The sequence below is a fragment of the Ixodes scapularis genome, unplaced genomic scaffold (assembly GCF_016920785.2).
Source record: "Ixodes scapularis isolate PalLabHiFi unplaced genomic scaffold, ASM1692078v2 PGA_scaffold10__122_contigs__length_95168666, whole genome shotgun sequence".
Classification (NCBI taxonomy): domain Eukaryota; kingdom Metazoa; phylum Arthropoda; class Arachnida; order Ixodida; family Ixodidae; genus Ixodes; species Ixodes scapularis.
The window spans coordinates 34487957-34505465 of NW_024609836.1; the positions used below are offsets into that span (position 1 = coordinate 34487957).

Below are 17509 nucleotides of genomic sequence, written 5' to 3' on the forward strand. Positions count from 1 at the left end.
CTCCGAGTTCGTTTCAGCGCTGACACCCCACGCGTGCATGCACTCGCTGCACCGAGAAAATCGGGAGTGCGCCAAAATGCAATCCCGTCATGCCTCGCTCCGGCGGGGCCGGCGAGGAGCGGGAGCAGACGACGAGGGTTCGTTTGCTACGATGTGTCGCGGAACCGAACGGAAAAAAAAAAGTAGATTTTCTGATAGAAATCGCGTCCCGCGGGCAACGAAATCAAACGCGAGCTTGAATTGTGAGCGTCTGCTATTTCACGAAGAAAGCAATTGACAACCCGTGATTTATTTGCAGGTTTTAAATCGCTCTGTTGCCGTACAAACGCTGAAATATACCAGTGTGTAAAGAAATGCTCAGAACAAACGCAACAGCGGCCCCCGAGATGTCTATCACCATCCGTGTGCGGGTGAAAAATTTAACATTTTTCGATAAAACTCCCCCAGCAGAAACCTCTGACTGCCCAATAAGCAGCAGAGAAAGCTACAAAACTTGAAAGTATAAAACAGAGAGGACGAGGACGGGAACAGGACATCTTTCATTTAGCAACAACATAAAATGGCACAACGATAAAACCGCCCCCCAAGGGTCTTGAGACCCTTGGGGGGCGGTTTTATCGTTGTGTTGTTCAATGTTGTTGCTAAATGAAAGATATGTCCTGTTCCCGTCCTCGTCCTCTCTGTTTTATACTTTCAAGTTTTGTATCTATTAACCAACACGCTCGTTTTCAACTGTAAGAGAAAGCTAAAGATGGTGACTTTACCCGAGGATTGGGCAACATCATCATGTTTAACATTTACCTACGCAGCTAACTTGCCCGGTCGTATTTTGTTCGAGAGAGCTCTCGTTCTGGACGCCTTCACCAAAGCTAATATCTAATCCACAATGACGATCCAAATCGAAAGTCCCAGTTTTGCTGGATATTCCAACAGGCTAGCTTTAAGCCGTACCCTTTCAGTGGTTCACGCATAATACCATGCTCAAACGGATCAAGCTTCTGCTCGGACAGCATCATCAGTTTTCTTCAGTGTAAACGGTTATAAGGATTGAAAGGTCGCAACCAGCTGCTTTGTGGACAGCTGGTTGCGGAAATTTACGCCGTCTGTAACTATCTCTACGGAAGTCGAGCTGCTTGAAGACATCGCAACTATAAACTACAGGTTGCAGTTGCCAACGTTTGTAGATAAACGTTGGTAGCGACTGCATTCTCGCATTCCCACGCATCGCTCGGAACAGAAAGGCGCTAGTTTCGGTTTGAAGTCGGTACCTTTTCTTCCACATAGATGGCGGCAGCATCAGCCTTCTGCACTCGGTGCATTTGGCGAGTTCGTTTGAGTCCAGTTTTCCGTGCAACACTCTGTGAGTGCGATGCATTCTGGGAGAGAACTCGAACGGTGCCAGTGCGTGTGAAACGAACTCGCTATAAGATACTGTTCATTCCATGTACCAATATGGCGACCATACGGAGAGCTTGTACTTCTTGGCGCTACTCTCCCAGGATCACCTGAGCCGCGCGGACGCGGTAGGCAGCAGCAAATGTGAACAGCACGGTCTTCTTCCTTCAAGCGAATTCGATCGGCAGCCCGAGAGGGCACCCTGCTGAAGTGGAACTCCGACTTCGTGCGCGCTTCTCGGAAAACCGAAACTGAAACCGGAGAGACCGTGATAACCTGAACTTCCGTTACTAACTCTTCTTTCCTTCACGTAGGGGGCGCCACGTGATTTCCGGTGGCGGTAGCGCCGAGCGAGTGCCTCGCTTCGTCGCGAAGTTTCTAGAGATTCATTCAGCAGCTGAGGAACAACCCGCGTGAGCGGATTTTTTCCGACTCGCTGGTGAGTGCCTGGAGACCTATAAAGTCACCAATACAGCGAGAACAACCTCGAGTATCTTGGAGCTCAGCATCCCTGCCGAACAGCGATGGCGAAATGGGGCGAAGGTGACCCACGCTGGATCGTAGAAGAGCGGCCCGACGCGACCAACGTTAACAACTGGCACTGGTGAGCGCTGGATCACTAGTGAGCACGCGGTTTTAGCACTTGGATCAACTCAGTCCCTCATGTCCGTGTCTCTCACGAAGCATTTCATTGGTTAATACGCGTGTGGCAAGTTCTGTTGGCGTGAGACCGGCATGTGTTGCAGGACGGAAAAAAATGCGTCGCAGTGGTCCAAAGACAAGCTGACGGAACTGCTGACCAACTTGGAGGTCAAGGATGGGCGAGGTGAGCTGAGGTGGAACCAAAAAGCTTCGAAATCTGGGAATAGCTCAGTGAAATAATTGATGGTGATAATGAATGAACATGAACACATATTATATATATATATGTGCATGTTGTGCCAAGCTGGCTTCTCTGCAGTTCTCCATCAACGCTGTCATCTAACATTATCGAGTGCAATGAGCAAGTGAGAGCGCCTTCCAGCAGATCGGTACTCATTTAGTATTGCCCTCCGAAATTGGCTTCTCTTTCATTCTTGGCATCCCCCCCCCCCCCTCCCCCCCCCCCATAATATGGCTTCTCTGCAGAACATCTAATAGCCCGAGTTTTGCTTATTTTTTGCTACTTGCACATTCCTGCTAGTAGATTTGACTATCGTGTTTAATTGGAAAAGGTCCTCCACTTCCAGCAGGGCTGAGACGTCTGCACGACTTTCATTACCTTGTTTCATTTGCAGGGTCGTGCAAGGTGGTTGAAATGTCCAAATGCGACGGAGAAGCAGTGGCCAACAACCGAAAGGCGAAGCTCATCTTTTTCTACGAATGGGCCATCGAGCTCAAGTGGGAAGGTACGCCGCTTTTCCATGCGTCCTGCGAGTCTTTTAATCCTCTGCAAAACAGCCTACGCAATGGAAAATGGAAACTACCGGGCGATTCAAGGAGATGGCAGGCTCTTTAAATCGACCAGAAAATTTGGTTTCTTAACCTATCGCGCTACGACTTCATGCAGCGTAGCCCACAGATGGTGCATTTTTTCGTAAAACTTGGAAAGGGCGAACTTACCTGAGGAAAAAGTAAAGTTTCCACAGGAGCTAAGCCTTTTTCTTTCTTTACTTTTTCCTCAGGTAAATTCGCTCTTTGCAAATTTTACAAAAAAAAAAAAAAAAAGCACCATCTGTGGGCAACGCTGCACAAAGTCCTAGCGCGATAGGTTAGGAAACCAAATTTTCCGGTCAATTTAAAGAGCCTGCCGTCTCCTTGAATCACCCGGTACTATTAGGAACCCACTCAGGAAACTTGTAAGCTCAAACAAAGACAGGCCCGAAGAAGGGGACAGCGCTTGTCAGTGTACATCACCGTTTGTGCTTACAAGTTTCCAGAGTCTCATACAAGTAGAAACACACTTTTTTTTCCTTAAACTTCCACTACCTCGCTTGCACTCATATTTCTATTTTCTTTCACTTTTTTTAACATGGCACAAAGGGACACAGTCAGTGTGTTTGGTCTCAGTTCTTTCTGTTTTTTTCCCCACAAACACTCCCACTTGTTGGCGCGCGTTTCAGCTTTTTAAAGGGAACCTCACTTCGAATATCTATTTTCCTGACTTTGGTATCATACAAAAGTTTGACGCCACGATTCGGCACGCGAGACACATGAAACTAAAACCCAACGTATTCTATGGCAGGGCAACTGGTATTGGTGGTTATATCTTTGTAGACGTTCAAAAAATGGTGCTATCCAGTGCCGAATTTGAAAAACCATGTTTATCCGTCCAGTCGCCCATCTGTTCCTGGCTACCGTATAAACTCTATTGTTGTTAGACGCATTCCTGCGCTCAAGTTCTTTCAAATTTACTAGGAAACCACTACTGGGCCTATTAAGTAAGTGGGGTGGACCAAAACCCTTTTAGAACAGAGCGGGTGCTCTTGTAAGTGCCTCTGGTACCATAGTAAAACAAGATAAAGTCACTTCTGCTGCGCACTGCTCAGGTCATAACACACTGCACGATCCCCCGCATTTCAGTTTCTTTTTGGTGGTGCGGCAAAGTCTTTTCCATGCTAGCTATGTCCTAGGCTAGGTGGCGCAAGCCACCACCCGGTTTAAAGGGTCGCTACTATCCATTCATAACTCTTTGCCGCAGGGGAGACGGACGACAGCGACGAGACAGTCGAAGGCAAGGTGGAGATACCCAACCTCAGCGAAGAACACGACCCCACTGACGTCGACGTGAGTGCACCCTGCTTCTCCTTCCTCGAACATCTCTATGTGCCTAAGATAAATGTGGCCTTTTATCTTCGAAGACCCGCGATAATGCTTTATTTTCGGAACGAACATCCAAGTTTTTTTTTTTAAAAACATTTTAAAAGTTGTTTTGGGAAGTGAAGAAGAACCTGTTGTTTATGGACTGGTTCCTCCTTCCTCCAGAAGATCACCTCGCACTATTGAGAGTATTGGTGTGGCGCCTGCAACAGGTTTCCGACTGGTGCTCTTACCGCGTCCTGAAAAGTCGTTCCTCAATTTCCGTCCGACGATATCATAAAAGTGTCACGCCGTCGCCGGCCGCAATCCTGCAATCCTGGCTGTGTCGCAGTGGCGGTGGTGCACATGTCAGACGCCCGTTGCACTGCATGTCGCTCTCCGGCTCGGCAGTTGACGGAAGCTTTGTCAGCTAAACTTGGGATGTCGCGACAACGGTGACGCTCGCTTTATCTCGTGCTTTTTTTTAAAGCTTCTACGCTCGACCGCCAGGGTCGCGACTTCCGATGGCGCGACACTCTGGTCTTTGTGACGCCATATGTTGCCACTTCAGGATTACTTCGGACACACGTACGGGTAGAATGGGACGCCGAACGCGTAGGTGGGAGACTCATTTCTTAGTCGCCGTAGCATCGGCGTGTAGTAACCATAGTGGGAGTGGTGGGGCGTATGCCTTGGCCGGTACGTGCAGAAAGTCGTTAAGCCAACGTAGACGTGGAGCATCGGAGCTGCGGGCCGGGAAATTCTGGGTTCGATTCCTCTTGGGTACGCCGTTACACTTAATGTTGCCGCAATGACCAAACTGGTTACACCAACGTGCCCTCTCAAAAAAGCGGATATAGTGAAGTAATTTTCGATTCCCGTTAACTTCGATTCCTGTAACTTCGATTCCCGTTAACTTCATTATAACTGGTCTCGACGGTACATTTTTACTACTTTTCACGCATTATTCTTTCACCGTACACTCAAAATAACGCCGACGACGTTATAATTACTGTGAAATCTTTAGTTTAGCTATAGACGCTTTGCACGTGCGCCAGATTACATCTGCCATAGCTGACCTTCTCTTGTCTTATTGAGATACCGGGCCACTGAAACAGGTGTTAAAAAGCCTCCCCAAAGACTAATGCTGGGGAGAAGGACACGGTAGGATCTAAAATTGCAGTAACCTGGCCTGCTTTGGTAATAATGGAAGTAAACGGAATAAGAGGGAAAAACTGAAGGTTGGTTATGGCGATGCCCACACAGAGCTGCTGCGAAACGTCTGTATGCAGGTTGGAAGAATTTCAGGGCTCTACTCGTAGGTGCTGCCAGTATGCAAGTGTGTTAAGTTATTGCGAGATATCCAACGCGCTCAGTCACAGTCCATCGCAAATGCGTGAACCGACCTCAGAGAGAAAGGGCCAACGAACGCGTTGCCGGGTCCTTTCAGATCACCGTGACAGTGACTACCAAGGGTGATGCTGCTGAGCGGCTGAAGGAGCTGATGAGGACAAAAGGCGAAAAGCTTATCAGGGACCAGTTGGAGACCTACATCTCCAGCCTCAAGAAAGGTGGGTGCACACGTCAACCGAGGCACCTCGCCTTGCCCACCGCGACCGACAATGTGGTAAAGCCCGTCTGCAACGGGCTTCAAAGTTTTCAAGATGTGTCTGTTGTAGGGATGGCAGTGCATTGTAAGGGGTTTCTAACAATTTTTTGGAAATTTCGGCAGCTCTCGCCAATACACATTTCGAGTACCACATTTTCCGGACTGTTGTCTGCGCCCGGTGTATTGACTGCGGGGGCGAAATTCAAGATTATTAAAACTGGATTGGGCCAGTTGGTTCATTGTGATCTAGAGCAGTGGTTCTCAAATGGGGGTCCGCGGACCCTTTGGGGTCCGCGAAGGCAGTTTAGGGGTCCGCAAAGCCCTGCCTCATCAGTCAAGCCCGACAATAAAAGTTATACTTTTTCCGGTCGAGAAGAAATGGTTCAGTTTTCGAGCAAGTTTTCTCGTGTGAATGTCATTAAGAGAGGTCTACTTCACACTAGCCCTTAGTTATATCCATTTATTCAATAATTATTACATTTAACATATACATTTCCTTTCCCCTCACCATGAACGGGGTCCTCCATCATCTTCGCCGATCCACAAGGAGTCTACGAAGCACCGAGGGTTGAGAACCACTGATCTAGAGGACTAAAAAGCGCAAAAAAACATGGACGAAGAAGAGACATATATCTGTGTTGTATGTGTCTCTTCTTTGTCCGTGTTTTTTTTGCACTTTTTAGTTCTCTAGATCAAGATGATTACTTCTGGAATATGAACGAGCAGGATATCTGCTCTACAAGTAGGCTCACGGTGACCGTGGTGCGTCTTCTGCTTGTCCCGCAGAGTTCTCACAGGGCATGATCCTGCCGACCAAGACGGACTCCATCAACCAGACCAAGTCCACGGGAAAATCCACCCTCAACTACAAGCAGCAGGTGGGTTGGAATTCAACCTCTTCGCAGCTGTGCCGTGGTCACGGGGGAAATTTACACCTAAATAATGCGTCCAGACGGTAAAAGCAAGATCGACTTCTTTTATGAATTGCAAACCCCACGGGATCTTTGAGTAGGTTCCTAGGAACCCAGGGGTTACCTCAAAAACCATTAGCAGATTCTTGCCAAAACCCTGGGCCAGTTCCCGCGAAAACCCTGGGGCAATTCCCGCCAAACTCAGAAGAACCCTCAAGGGTTTGGGTGTTCCTCGAGCTCCTAAGTCTCTCGGACTGTTCTTTCCCCTAAGCAGAGTATTTTTTTTTTTCCATTTAAGCACTGTTCCAGAAGATTTCAGCCATCCAGTGGTGCATTTCAATGTTTCAGACATCCCCTAGTGTGTGCATTATTGTCTGCAAAGTTTGTAGGCTTCTGCGCTGCTTTATTCTATCAATGCTGAGACTGAAAAGGGTTCCCTCTCAGTCTTAGGCATTTGTTATATATCAGCGAGGTATCAGATAAGGGAGAGGTGTTTTCCGAGGTGAAAACATTGAGAACCTTTAGCAGACCCTATTGCTCACCTGAAAAACATTCTTGAAATGCCAGGGTTGTTTAGTTTGCAGTACCTCTGAAATGACTTTTAATTGATGTGCGCTCTACCGTCTTAATTAGGTCCTTGTGATATGTACTTTTGTGTTTAAAAACTGCTTCTTTTTTTTTTCTTTTGTTTTTCTTTTTAGATTTTTGAGCTGAAAGTTTAATTTTGAGCCTAGTGCTTTCCACTGATTGTGACCATTGTATGCGTTCTATCCGTGCGCATCCGTTGCAGCACCTTCGCAGGGGTGAACATTTGTTACGGTACTCTTTCCGTACTGCAGAAAGAGTGGCAATTTTCGAGGGAGAGACAGTTTTAAGAACTCACCATATGGTTATCTACGATACATCAAAATGTAGCCAATAAACTGCTCTTTTATAAAAAAAATAAAAATAAAGTTTACTCTAATGTTTGAAAAAAGTTTGTCGAGCTTAAATGCTCAACTTATAATTTGTGCAAAAATGAGAACAAAAAAGTCGACATTTGTGGCTAAATTAAGTCACACTTTTGATTTTTAAAAATCCTAGATAAACTGTGCACCCTTACACACCTCTATCACTTCTGTACGTTAGAAAGCTCTAGCTGACACTGTGTTTTTTTGGTTTGTCGGCCAGCATGCTTTTATGGCATCTTGCCATTTGGAGATGCTGTTCAATGTGTAGGTGCGTGTCCTTTAGAAAAATTGTTGTTTTGGCACAAAACCTTGGTTTGTCATGACACGCGCCTAAAAGCTCCCCTGCTGGTGTTTTTACGACTTGCTGGACACATAATATGTCTGCCCAGCTCAGGACCGCCTAGGGGGCTAGTATGACTCTCTCCAAGGAGCACCTGTCGATATTCTACGCCTCGGAGATGAAATGTTGCTGTAGAAGCTCAAACGAAAATGATCCAACATCGTCCACAGTCCTCACTGCTGCTGTCATCCAAAAAAACAAGCAGGAAAAGCAGTTAAATCGTGCGATTGAGGCTATCTTTATGGCGGTCCCCAATGTCAGAAGGACGCCATGTTTGGCAAGTGCCACCATCGTGCGCAGATTTATTTGCTCGCCAGCTTGGGAGAAAGCGCAGTGAAATGCAGAATCGAAGCTGTAGCTCTTCGGCCATCAGCAAGATGGAGCGACGTTTTCCTGCCGCTAAATTTGAATTTTGTTGGCGCGTGGAAACCATCAGTCATGGGGATCGACGGCCAATGGGCACAGTGCGGAAAGGCATCTGTCCTTCAGTGGTGACATCCAGTCAATCTGCGTCACAATACTTTTTGTTGTTCGTTCTGGAGTATGCGAAAGAGCGTCTCCCAGATCCAGCCGACACCTCTGATCACTATCGAGGTCTCCTTGGTTTCTGCTGTTTCTGTGATCCTGCACACTTTTTGTCGGTTACTTCATTGATTCGCATCACCGTGAGAAGAAAAACAGTTTGGCACACTCTTTTCGCTGCCAGGGTAATAACGGCACGGCGTCTCTTGCGAAAGCTTCCATCGCACACTTCTTGTGGTAAAAAATTAAACCCCCCCCCCCCCCCGGTGCCGTTTTCATCCTGCCAGTGACCGTAGTGCTATTAGATAGGACGGTAGGTAAACCCGGGCCGCATGTGGTCAAAACTGGTCAATCGGTGCGCGTCTCTGCCTGCAGCCGTCCAATGGCATGCCCGCGGTCAACAAGACGGAGTGCGGCGACGCCCTGGACACCACCACCCTGACCCACGAGGAGACGTTCAAGTGCACCGCTCAGGAGCTGTACAGGGCCCTGACTGTGAAGGAGGTACGCTCATCACATAGCCCGTTTCTCTCGAAAAGAGTGTAGTTTGGTTATAGGAAGGCAAAGCCGCGGTAAGCCTCTAATGCATTCCACAAAAGGCGACGTGCGGGCAATGTGCAAGGCATGTTTTGTCCTTGCATGGCAGTCCTGTCACGCTGGTCGTACAAAAACCGTCAGCAGACTTGTTCGAAAAAGATGAACGTACGAAGCAAATGTGCTTCGAACGTGCCCGCAGGTAATCTTGTCGTCACGTTTGCAGCGAACACCGTTTGTTTCGTACGATGCGTGAGCGCCGTGGCTGTGGCCTAAGGACGGCGCTAAAATGGACGAAGGGCACGAGGTGCCGATCGGCTGTTAACTGAATACAGTCTAAGCTTGTTACAACAGACATTTGGATACAACATACCAATTTGTGAAGTTTGTTTGGTTTTCCTCTACACACCATTGACTCAACTTCATATCTGCATACAACATACTCCTCTTACAACAGACCGAAATCTTGGTCAAAATCAAGGTCTGTTATAACGAGCTTAGACTGTACTATTCCCTAAAGGGATGTGGAAATTAAAGAAGAGAACCAAAGAGATCAAAACACGCAGGAACCACACCGCCCACTCTGAGCATCAGAAACAATCGTTTTACGCACGGACCACACTTCCTCGTGAAATCCACCTCGTCAACTAAGACTGTCAAAAGTGCGGCCCCGACGCGGGTCTTGAGCTCGTCACTTCGCGTGTCAGCCGATCCGATGGTAGCAGAAATCGGAGCGCCGGCTCTTCCAGTTCAGCCTCTTAACATTTCTCGGAATTGGATTCCGAGGACGAGAGCTTACCATTCGACAGAAAAACTCTAAAGTACTTCCAGTTTAGAATCTGAGATCGCCTAAAATGTTGCGGCAACGGACGTGCCAAGATGAAGCCAACAGTAGGAGAAAGGCGAAAACTTTTCCCCTTCAGTTTCAATTTTATGCATCTAACCCTAAAAACTTGCAAGCACTGTACAAGCTTCCGCTTGATCATTAATAAAAAACCTATGCATCGATCCTTCCTTTATACCATTACTTCAGCCACGAAACCCAGCCACTGACACGCACCTTTGGGGAAAAAAGCATGACCGTCAAAGGGTCAACCTGTCACCAACTATAGGGCAGGAGATCGAACTATAGGGGGCGCTTTATCGAGGTTGTTGTCCCCACAGCCCGGTGTTTACTAACACAGCATAACAAAGAAATTGAACCTTGTCATGCACGGCCTGGACATGAGCGCTTCGCTCTGACCAATGCTGGCCTTCGAATCGTCATCTTCGATATCGCTGATCAAAAACAAACAAGAAAATTCGGTTTGTTGCCCCCACAGCTGAAGCGTGCCGCTAGCGGCGTGACTGTTCGATCTCCTCCCCAATAGGTGACACCGTTCGTAGTGGTGTGTGCAAACCAAGACTGCCTCTTCTCTTTGTAGATGGTGCAAGCGTTCAGCCAAGGCCCCTGCGTCCTAGAGCCGACCAAGGGCGGTCGGTTCGAGCTGTACGGCGGCAACGTCACCGGCACCTTCACAGACCTGGTGAGACACGGGACAGCATACCCGACATGCACTCGGCAGTTTAAAGCGCCTACCCAGATTCACTGGATACCATATTTACTCTAGTAATTAACACACCATTTACAAACAAATCCTGCGAGTCCGCTTTCCTGCGGAGCGTTCGGACTCTCAGGATTTCCTGGCAGGATCACCGCATATATTGCTGTCAGGATCACCACCAACAACATACAAGACAAAGATGGCGTTTTCACATAAAAATGCCGTTTCCGCAGATAGCCTTTTTACGGAGAATCGTGTTCTCAACCTCGTCTGCCGCCACGTTTCTTACGCAGAATGCCACAGTTGGTTGTATATGTGTACTGCAGGATAGTAGACACGGGGGTCTCGTTCACGAGTAGCGCGTCCGTTACTCAAGTAAGTATGGTAACCGCAAAGAAGTTTGTTTCTGTGCCGGAAGGAGCTGAATATCGTCCGACCTTGGAATGCAGGTGCAGGCAGTGTGAGCAGAAATGACGGCGCATGTCTTGAAAAGCTATAGAGTTGAACTATATGGCGATTGCCGGGACAATCGCAAGCTTCTACAAGTCGGCGGCCGATTAAAAATGCAGTCGGAGTTTTGCCCCTTGCTCGACGCCCCCGCACCCTTTGGGTATCAAGTCATTGTGTAACGAGGTGTCGCCGTGTTGCGTGGCATTGCGCCGCGGGACGCGGCATTACTTCACACAGTGAGAGCACTCGATTGCATCGCGCGACGTAGCACGATTAACCGAAGTGTGCCGATAAAATTGTGTCGTGGAAGCACACCACTTCTCACACGTTGCAATTCTGCACACGAATGTTTGATCTATTTATTAGAATGCAGCCGCCACGTCTTTCTCACTTGGGCTGTCTGTTGCGAAATGAGGACTGGAAGAGTCTTTGTTTTTTTGTTTTTTCGTCATACGCTCGAATAGCAGGCAGTGTATGCTCATTAGAAGATGCCTGTGTTTGCTCTCAAATGTGGCCGAGGTGCGCCGCCGAGCGACACCACTGAGCAGAGACGTTCGTTGCAGGTTCCGGATGAGCTGATCAGCATGCGCTGGCGCTTCAGCAGCTGGCCCCAAGGCCACTTTTCGGCGGTGAGGCTGGTGCTGGTACAAAAGGAAGACTGCACGCAGCTCTCGCTTGTCCAGGAGCACGTACCCAAGGCAGAGGCCGACCGCACGCGCGACGGCTGGCAACGGCACTACTGGGACAGCCTCAAGCGCACCTTCGGCTTCGGCGCCATCCTCTTCTGAGCAGACGGCCCAGGGGCACGGCCGTGCGGCAAGTCTGTCGCATGGTCTCATGCGCCGGCACTAAGCATTGCTCCTGTCTCAACGGCGCGAGAGGACGGAAAAGGACGAGCCAGCGTCCCACGGCGATCGCCAGTCGGGGCACCCACCATACTCCCGCGTCGCACACTCAAACGCCCTCCGTTCTCCGTTTCACTTCACGACGACCCGCGGCAGAAACTACGGGCCGTTCCAGCCAGCCCATTGTCGTTAACGTATTGCGTCGCGCGACTTCACATCCCGTGAGATTGAATTGGCTTCAGTGCGGGGCGCAAGTCCGTCCGCTTCTTTTGCAGTGTGTGTCGACGTCAGAACGCCGAGCTCCATTTGGCTTTGATTGAAGGATAGTGAATACACCTCGAGGCAGCATGCTTCAAGGTCTACCCACTATCCTTCCAGACACAGCCGATCGGAGCTCTGCTTTCCGACGTCTCCGCAAACCCCGCGCAAGAAGCAGACAAACTTGCGCTCCGCATTGCTAGTCCGCCGCGGCGTGGTGTAAGGTGAAACGAAGTGTGGCGAAACGCCGCCAGAGCAGCTGCTTCGCACAAGCATTTGGAACGCACACTACGGGTTTGAAAAGCCCGAGACGCTCGTACCATCGGCTCGGCAGACGTTTGACGGATCGGCGTTCGAGTTGTGCACGCAATCGGGGCTACGTCATCGTACGGAGGCTGTGCTTGGGTACGGATTATTTTCCCACGGTTTCCATCTTGGAAAGAGGCAGGTTGGCGGGGTCGGGAAGTGTCGAGTCACGAGCTTTTATATCGACGCTGGTTTTCACGCGTGGGAGCACAAAGGCCTATTCGAAGCTTGTCAAACTTTTTTTCTTCTCAAATCAATACACGAGAGCCAGTTATCTTTCTCTTTTTTTTTTTATTTATTGCATCGGCGATTGACAAATCAATGTTACATACAAACTTTTAAACTTAAGCATTGGAAAAAGTGGCAAAAAGACGCCCCTGCCGTGCGGTGTAAACAAGAGATTTGCACCATGTCCTTTGCTTCCTTTGTTTTTTTTTTTCTACTGTACATGCTTCAGAAGTGTAATTAAATGTTACGAATATGGATACAACCTGTCTACATTTTTTTCTCTTGTTTCCTTGACAAAGATTTCCGGTGGTTCTATAGCAGTTTATTGGAGAAAACTGAGTCCAGCATCTGCTCTCTCCCCCCATGCTTTACCTGAAAACTTTTCTGTCAAACTGTGGCCATACGTTGGTTTGATTAAAATTCAACAGAAGCACGCCAATAAAAGACTGCCACTAAATAGTGAAAGTGTGTACAGTCACATCTCTTCAATATGGACCCCATTAATATATGGGCATTCCACTTGTAGACGGTAGTTTTGGGGACCGATCCATCTTCACAGTTCTGCCTTGTTAATACAGAAACCTGCAGTACAGAGTGGAGACGGCTAGTTTTGGAACGAACTGGGTGAATACACACACTTTTGTCTCGTTTTTATGTACAGAAGCTTTCTGGACACTGTCCACAAACACAAGGAAAAAATTTATAGCAAACTGCTAGGCAATTACGTTGCATACGTGAAATGTTCTAGCATCGCAAACGTTTGGCGATAGTCAGAGTTTCCATACGCTAGTTGCCTAAGTTCATGGCACTCTTCATCGGGTAGTTTTAACGCGTACCGTGTGTACATTTAGTGATTGTTCCTAGAATGAAGCGATACTACTGCTAATCGAGCCGATAAACCTGGCAATCTTCCAGAGCCTTCCATACTCTCAAACTCCTCTCCCTTGGTGTGCAAAGGTTGCCTTTGCACCTACTCCTCTAGTCACTCGACCTCCCTGTTAACCAATCAGCACCAAGCTTGGAGTTCCTCCTCTCCCACTCTTCAACCAACCAGTGTCGAGCCTCGCAGCCACACTTTTATCTGGGCTTCATGAAATGACGAACACTTAGCCAAAGAATGTTTCAGATTAAAAAAGGTTAGTGAAGACCTTGGGTAACAAAGTGTACACGGAGCTTCACTTTTGCTTTGCCCTACAAAGAGATAAGACCTGAGCACCAAACAGTGGTTAAATTTTTGGGGGGCGCTTTCCAGCCAAATAGGTTACTTGTCGTTCTCTCCTTACATGTGCCATGGCTGGAGGTGAGGAACCTGGATATTATTAAAGTTCATTACACTCAGACATTTGTTCAAACACATTACATGAGAAAAGGGGAGGGGGAGAAAAAAAATCAAAAGCACTGAATACATTGGCAACAAAACAAGTTTAAACAGCAAACTTAAAACACTATACAGGATTACAACACTCATTATTTGTTAGTTTCAGTGGCTATATCGTTATGGAGGCAGTTCCAGTTTTTAGTATAGATAATGCAAAAGAAGTGTATTTGAATCTATTGGTGCAACCAAACAGAAGTGCAATTTTTAAGGAGTGATCATGGCGCAAAGAAATGTATGCAGCAGGCTTGCAGTGGGTGAGCATGAACGATGGCATGTTTTAATAAAACTTGTGAAAAAGAGTGAGATGAGACTGTGGCGTGAATCAAGGGGATTTAGGTTAGAAATAGCCTTAAGGGTACATGCTATGTGGAGAGACAGATTTTTTCATTTTTACCCAAGGACGATGAAACTTTAGATATTTATGGTTTTGCCTGTTCTTTTCAAAACAGTCGTCAGTTTTAAAGTTCTAATATGCTGGTTTTTGTGGAATAAATAATGATGAATGAAGCAGGCAGCTTTGTTTGGAATAGACTCTAATCTGTTCACGAGGTATGGCTGATGAGGGGACCATAGTGAGCTGGCATATTCTAATTTTGGCCGAAAGAGGGTTTTGTATGCACCAAGTTTTACCGTCCTGTTGTGCTAAATATAAATGCTTTCTAAGAAATCCAAATGTTCTTGAGGCTTTGTTAACTATGTTGTCGATTAAGCATTCCAAGTCAGATCTTCGATGAAAGTAATACTTAGGTTACTTGTATGAGGGCACAGATGTTATAGAAGTGGAGAGAATAGAGTAGAAAGGAATGTGGTAGAACAATTTAAAGAAATCAGCTTGGTTTTCGCAACATCGATATTCATTTCCCATATTTAAGCACCATTCAGCCAAGATGCTGAGGTCACGTTGAAGAATCTCCGAGTCGTTAGGATGGGCTAAGGAGGTCATGTAGACCCTCTCTGCATGAAAGTAAAGGCAGGATGCTTCCTTCAACACTTAGAAAGTAAAACTAGAGTTGGTCTAGTCAAGACCAAATATTTTACTAGACGAATTGCATCTCGTTCCAGAAAAATCCAGTGACCTTTGCGTCGACGGGCTGCGTAAATGCGCTATGATGCGATGCGCATGCATTCTCGCCGATGGGGGGTCGGTGAAGTGCTTACGTGTCTAGGGGGGGATTTGGTGCTGTGGGCACACTGTCTAATGCAATCGAGCGGAGAAAAATGCAATTCTCCTAGTGAAGTATTTGGTAAGACTGTGTCGGGTGTGGATCATGACTCGTCTTACGTGGTTTGAGCTCTCACTCTGGATGGTTTGCAACATCCCCAACTCCATTGCTCATCTGTATTTCTTCCTAACCATCATTGTGTCATCCATCAGCCCTTACAAATGATGCAGTTGAGTCCTTCTACCTCACCGCTTCAAACACCTTATCCTTACCATTCCCCAATTTCTGCTTTTCTATGCCATCGAATGGACCGGCCAACCATAAGCTTCGTTAGTCGATTAATTTGCTGGTTTGCCGCTGGTTGCGTACTAGCGAAGCCAAAATGCAGGCGATTCAAGAGATCGGAATCATGGAATATTGTAAACAATGATTTGGTACCTAATTTTTATGACTTCGAAAATAGATTGCACGAATATTGTTCCCTATACTGTGGAATCTAGTTATTTCAAACTCTTTTCATTAATAAAACTTGCGGATAATTCAAACTGACATGCAGGTCCCGTCTTATGTGTTTCTAGGGAGGAAACTCTCGGTAATTCAAACAAAGTTTTGGTGCCCTTTGGGTTTAAACTAACGAGATTCCACTGTAGTAGCGAATACTGCATACTGCTTGCAACTGCGAAATTTCGGGCCAGCAAAACAGTTTTGAAACTCACAAGTTGGAAGATATCGCACTCGCGAAACTAGTCATTTACAGTATTCCGTACAACGGCACAGATGTCAAAGATTCGAAAAAGCGCTGCAAAAAACTGCGAGGCCAAGTGACTAAATAAGCTATGCTTTAGGGCAACCATACTTCAGCCGTCTTGTTTGCTCAAAATCATGGTTGCCCGTTACCCGAAACCTTGTCAGCAATGTGGAGGGCAAGTCGTCTGCTTCTTGCGCAAGGGTTGCGGTGACGTCAGAAAGACGCCGGGCTCCGATTGACTCTGATTAAAGGGTAATGGGTAGACATCAAAGCAAGCTGCCTAGAGGTCTACCCACTATCTTTCAGTCAGAACCAATCAGAGGTCGGCGTTCCAGCGTCGCCACAACCCCTACAAAATAAGCAGACAAACTTACGGTCCGCATAGACCCTTTTCAAAAGTTTACTCTGAGCACGCATTGGGCATGAGTGCCGCGTTGGCATTCGGCGAAAGCTCAGGTCCGATTGCACGCTTCATGCCCAAGAAATGGCGACCACCAATGTTGCTCGGTGGAGTTTTTGAAAAGGGTCTGTCGCAGCAAGCAAATGCTTTCCCACCTTCCAAAAATCTTAGGTGCGCGGCGAAGCAGAACATCATCACCCAAGCTATGAAACGCCGTGTCAAAAGTTTGGGAAGTGGCATTTTCTGATAACAACTATCGCCACCTCTGTCCGTCATGCACTAGGCAACCAGATGGCGGCACCCACCAGAAAGTTCCATCTCGAGGAACCCCCATCTGTGTCGACCGAAAGCCGAGGAACCCTTCCCGCTCCCGACGCATTAAAGCGGCGTAGAAGCCTTCAGCATCTGTCAACGACAGCATCTGTCAACATGCTAAGCAGTGTTTGGCTCAAAGTTGTACATCAACAGGTGGCTCAGATCTGCTAAGATTGTGCTTTAACTATTAAAAAATCACTTCACCTAGGGGCAGGGACAGTTGAGGAAATTTGGAGAACCCGAGGGTGCACTCGGAGTTCCTATCATACCAATTTGAGAGCCCATGACTCAAGCATATAGTTTACTTAACGAGGCATAATCACTGAAGATGATAACTACTCTACAATTCTTTCCTTGACAGAAGAATATAGCGTGGAATGGCAAGCGTGCACCCGTGTCACACTAAGGACCCATTTGCTAGTTATGAAATGTAAGAAAAAGCAAAGGACATAGAGTTGCCAGACTTCCAAGCCCTCCCAGCTAACCGAGATGCTCCTCGGTGTCGGCCACTTCTTTTAGGATGCTGGTGGAAAGCGGTGAAGCCCGGCATAATGAGTGCCCCTTCTGCATTTTTTTTTTTTTTCAGACCTAACAAGTGCCTAAACCCCAGTTTTAGCAGAGAATACATTGTATGGCTTTGGTTTCATGAGAAAACCAACATGTTGTGCCCCTACAACCGGCGGAAAATTCATGACACCAAGACAGTGTGCCACGAGGTCGTGCAACCGACGTCGCAGAATCGCGTGCAACACCGCAACGTCGCACAACACTGGCGCTTGACGTCAAGTCACAGGGCATCATGTTAGTCTAAAGAAGATTATAGTGAATAATAACT

At 47.4% G+C, this 17509-nt stretch overlaps 1 protein-coding gene across 1 annotated transcript; it reads left to right on the forward strand.

Annotated features, from left to right (window-relative positions):
• Positions 1-1694: 1694 nt before the first annotated feature.
• On the forward strand, positions 1695-14351 carry LOC8039621 (activator of 90 kDa heat shock protein ATPase homolog 1). The gene is made up of 9 exons (XM_029971443.3): positions 1695-1999; positions 2142-2221; positions 2673-2783; positions 4076-4161; positions 5624-5744; positions 6569-6660; positions 8881-9009; positions 10464-10565; positions 11597-14351. The coding sequence occupies exons 1-9, from the start codon at positions 1920-1922 to the stop codon at positions 11819-11821; spliced, it is 1026 nt and encodes a 341-aa protein (XP_029827303.2). The 5' UTR covers positions 1695-1919; the 3' UTR covers positions 11822-14351.
• The last annotated feature ends 3158 nt before the right edge of the window (positions 14352-17509 follow it).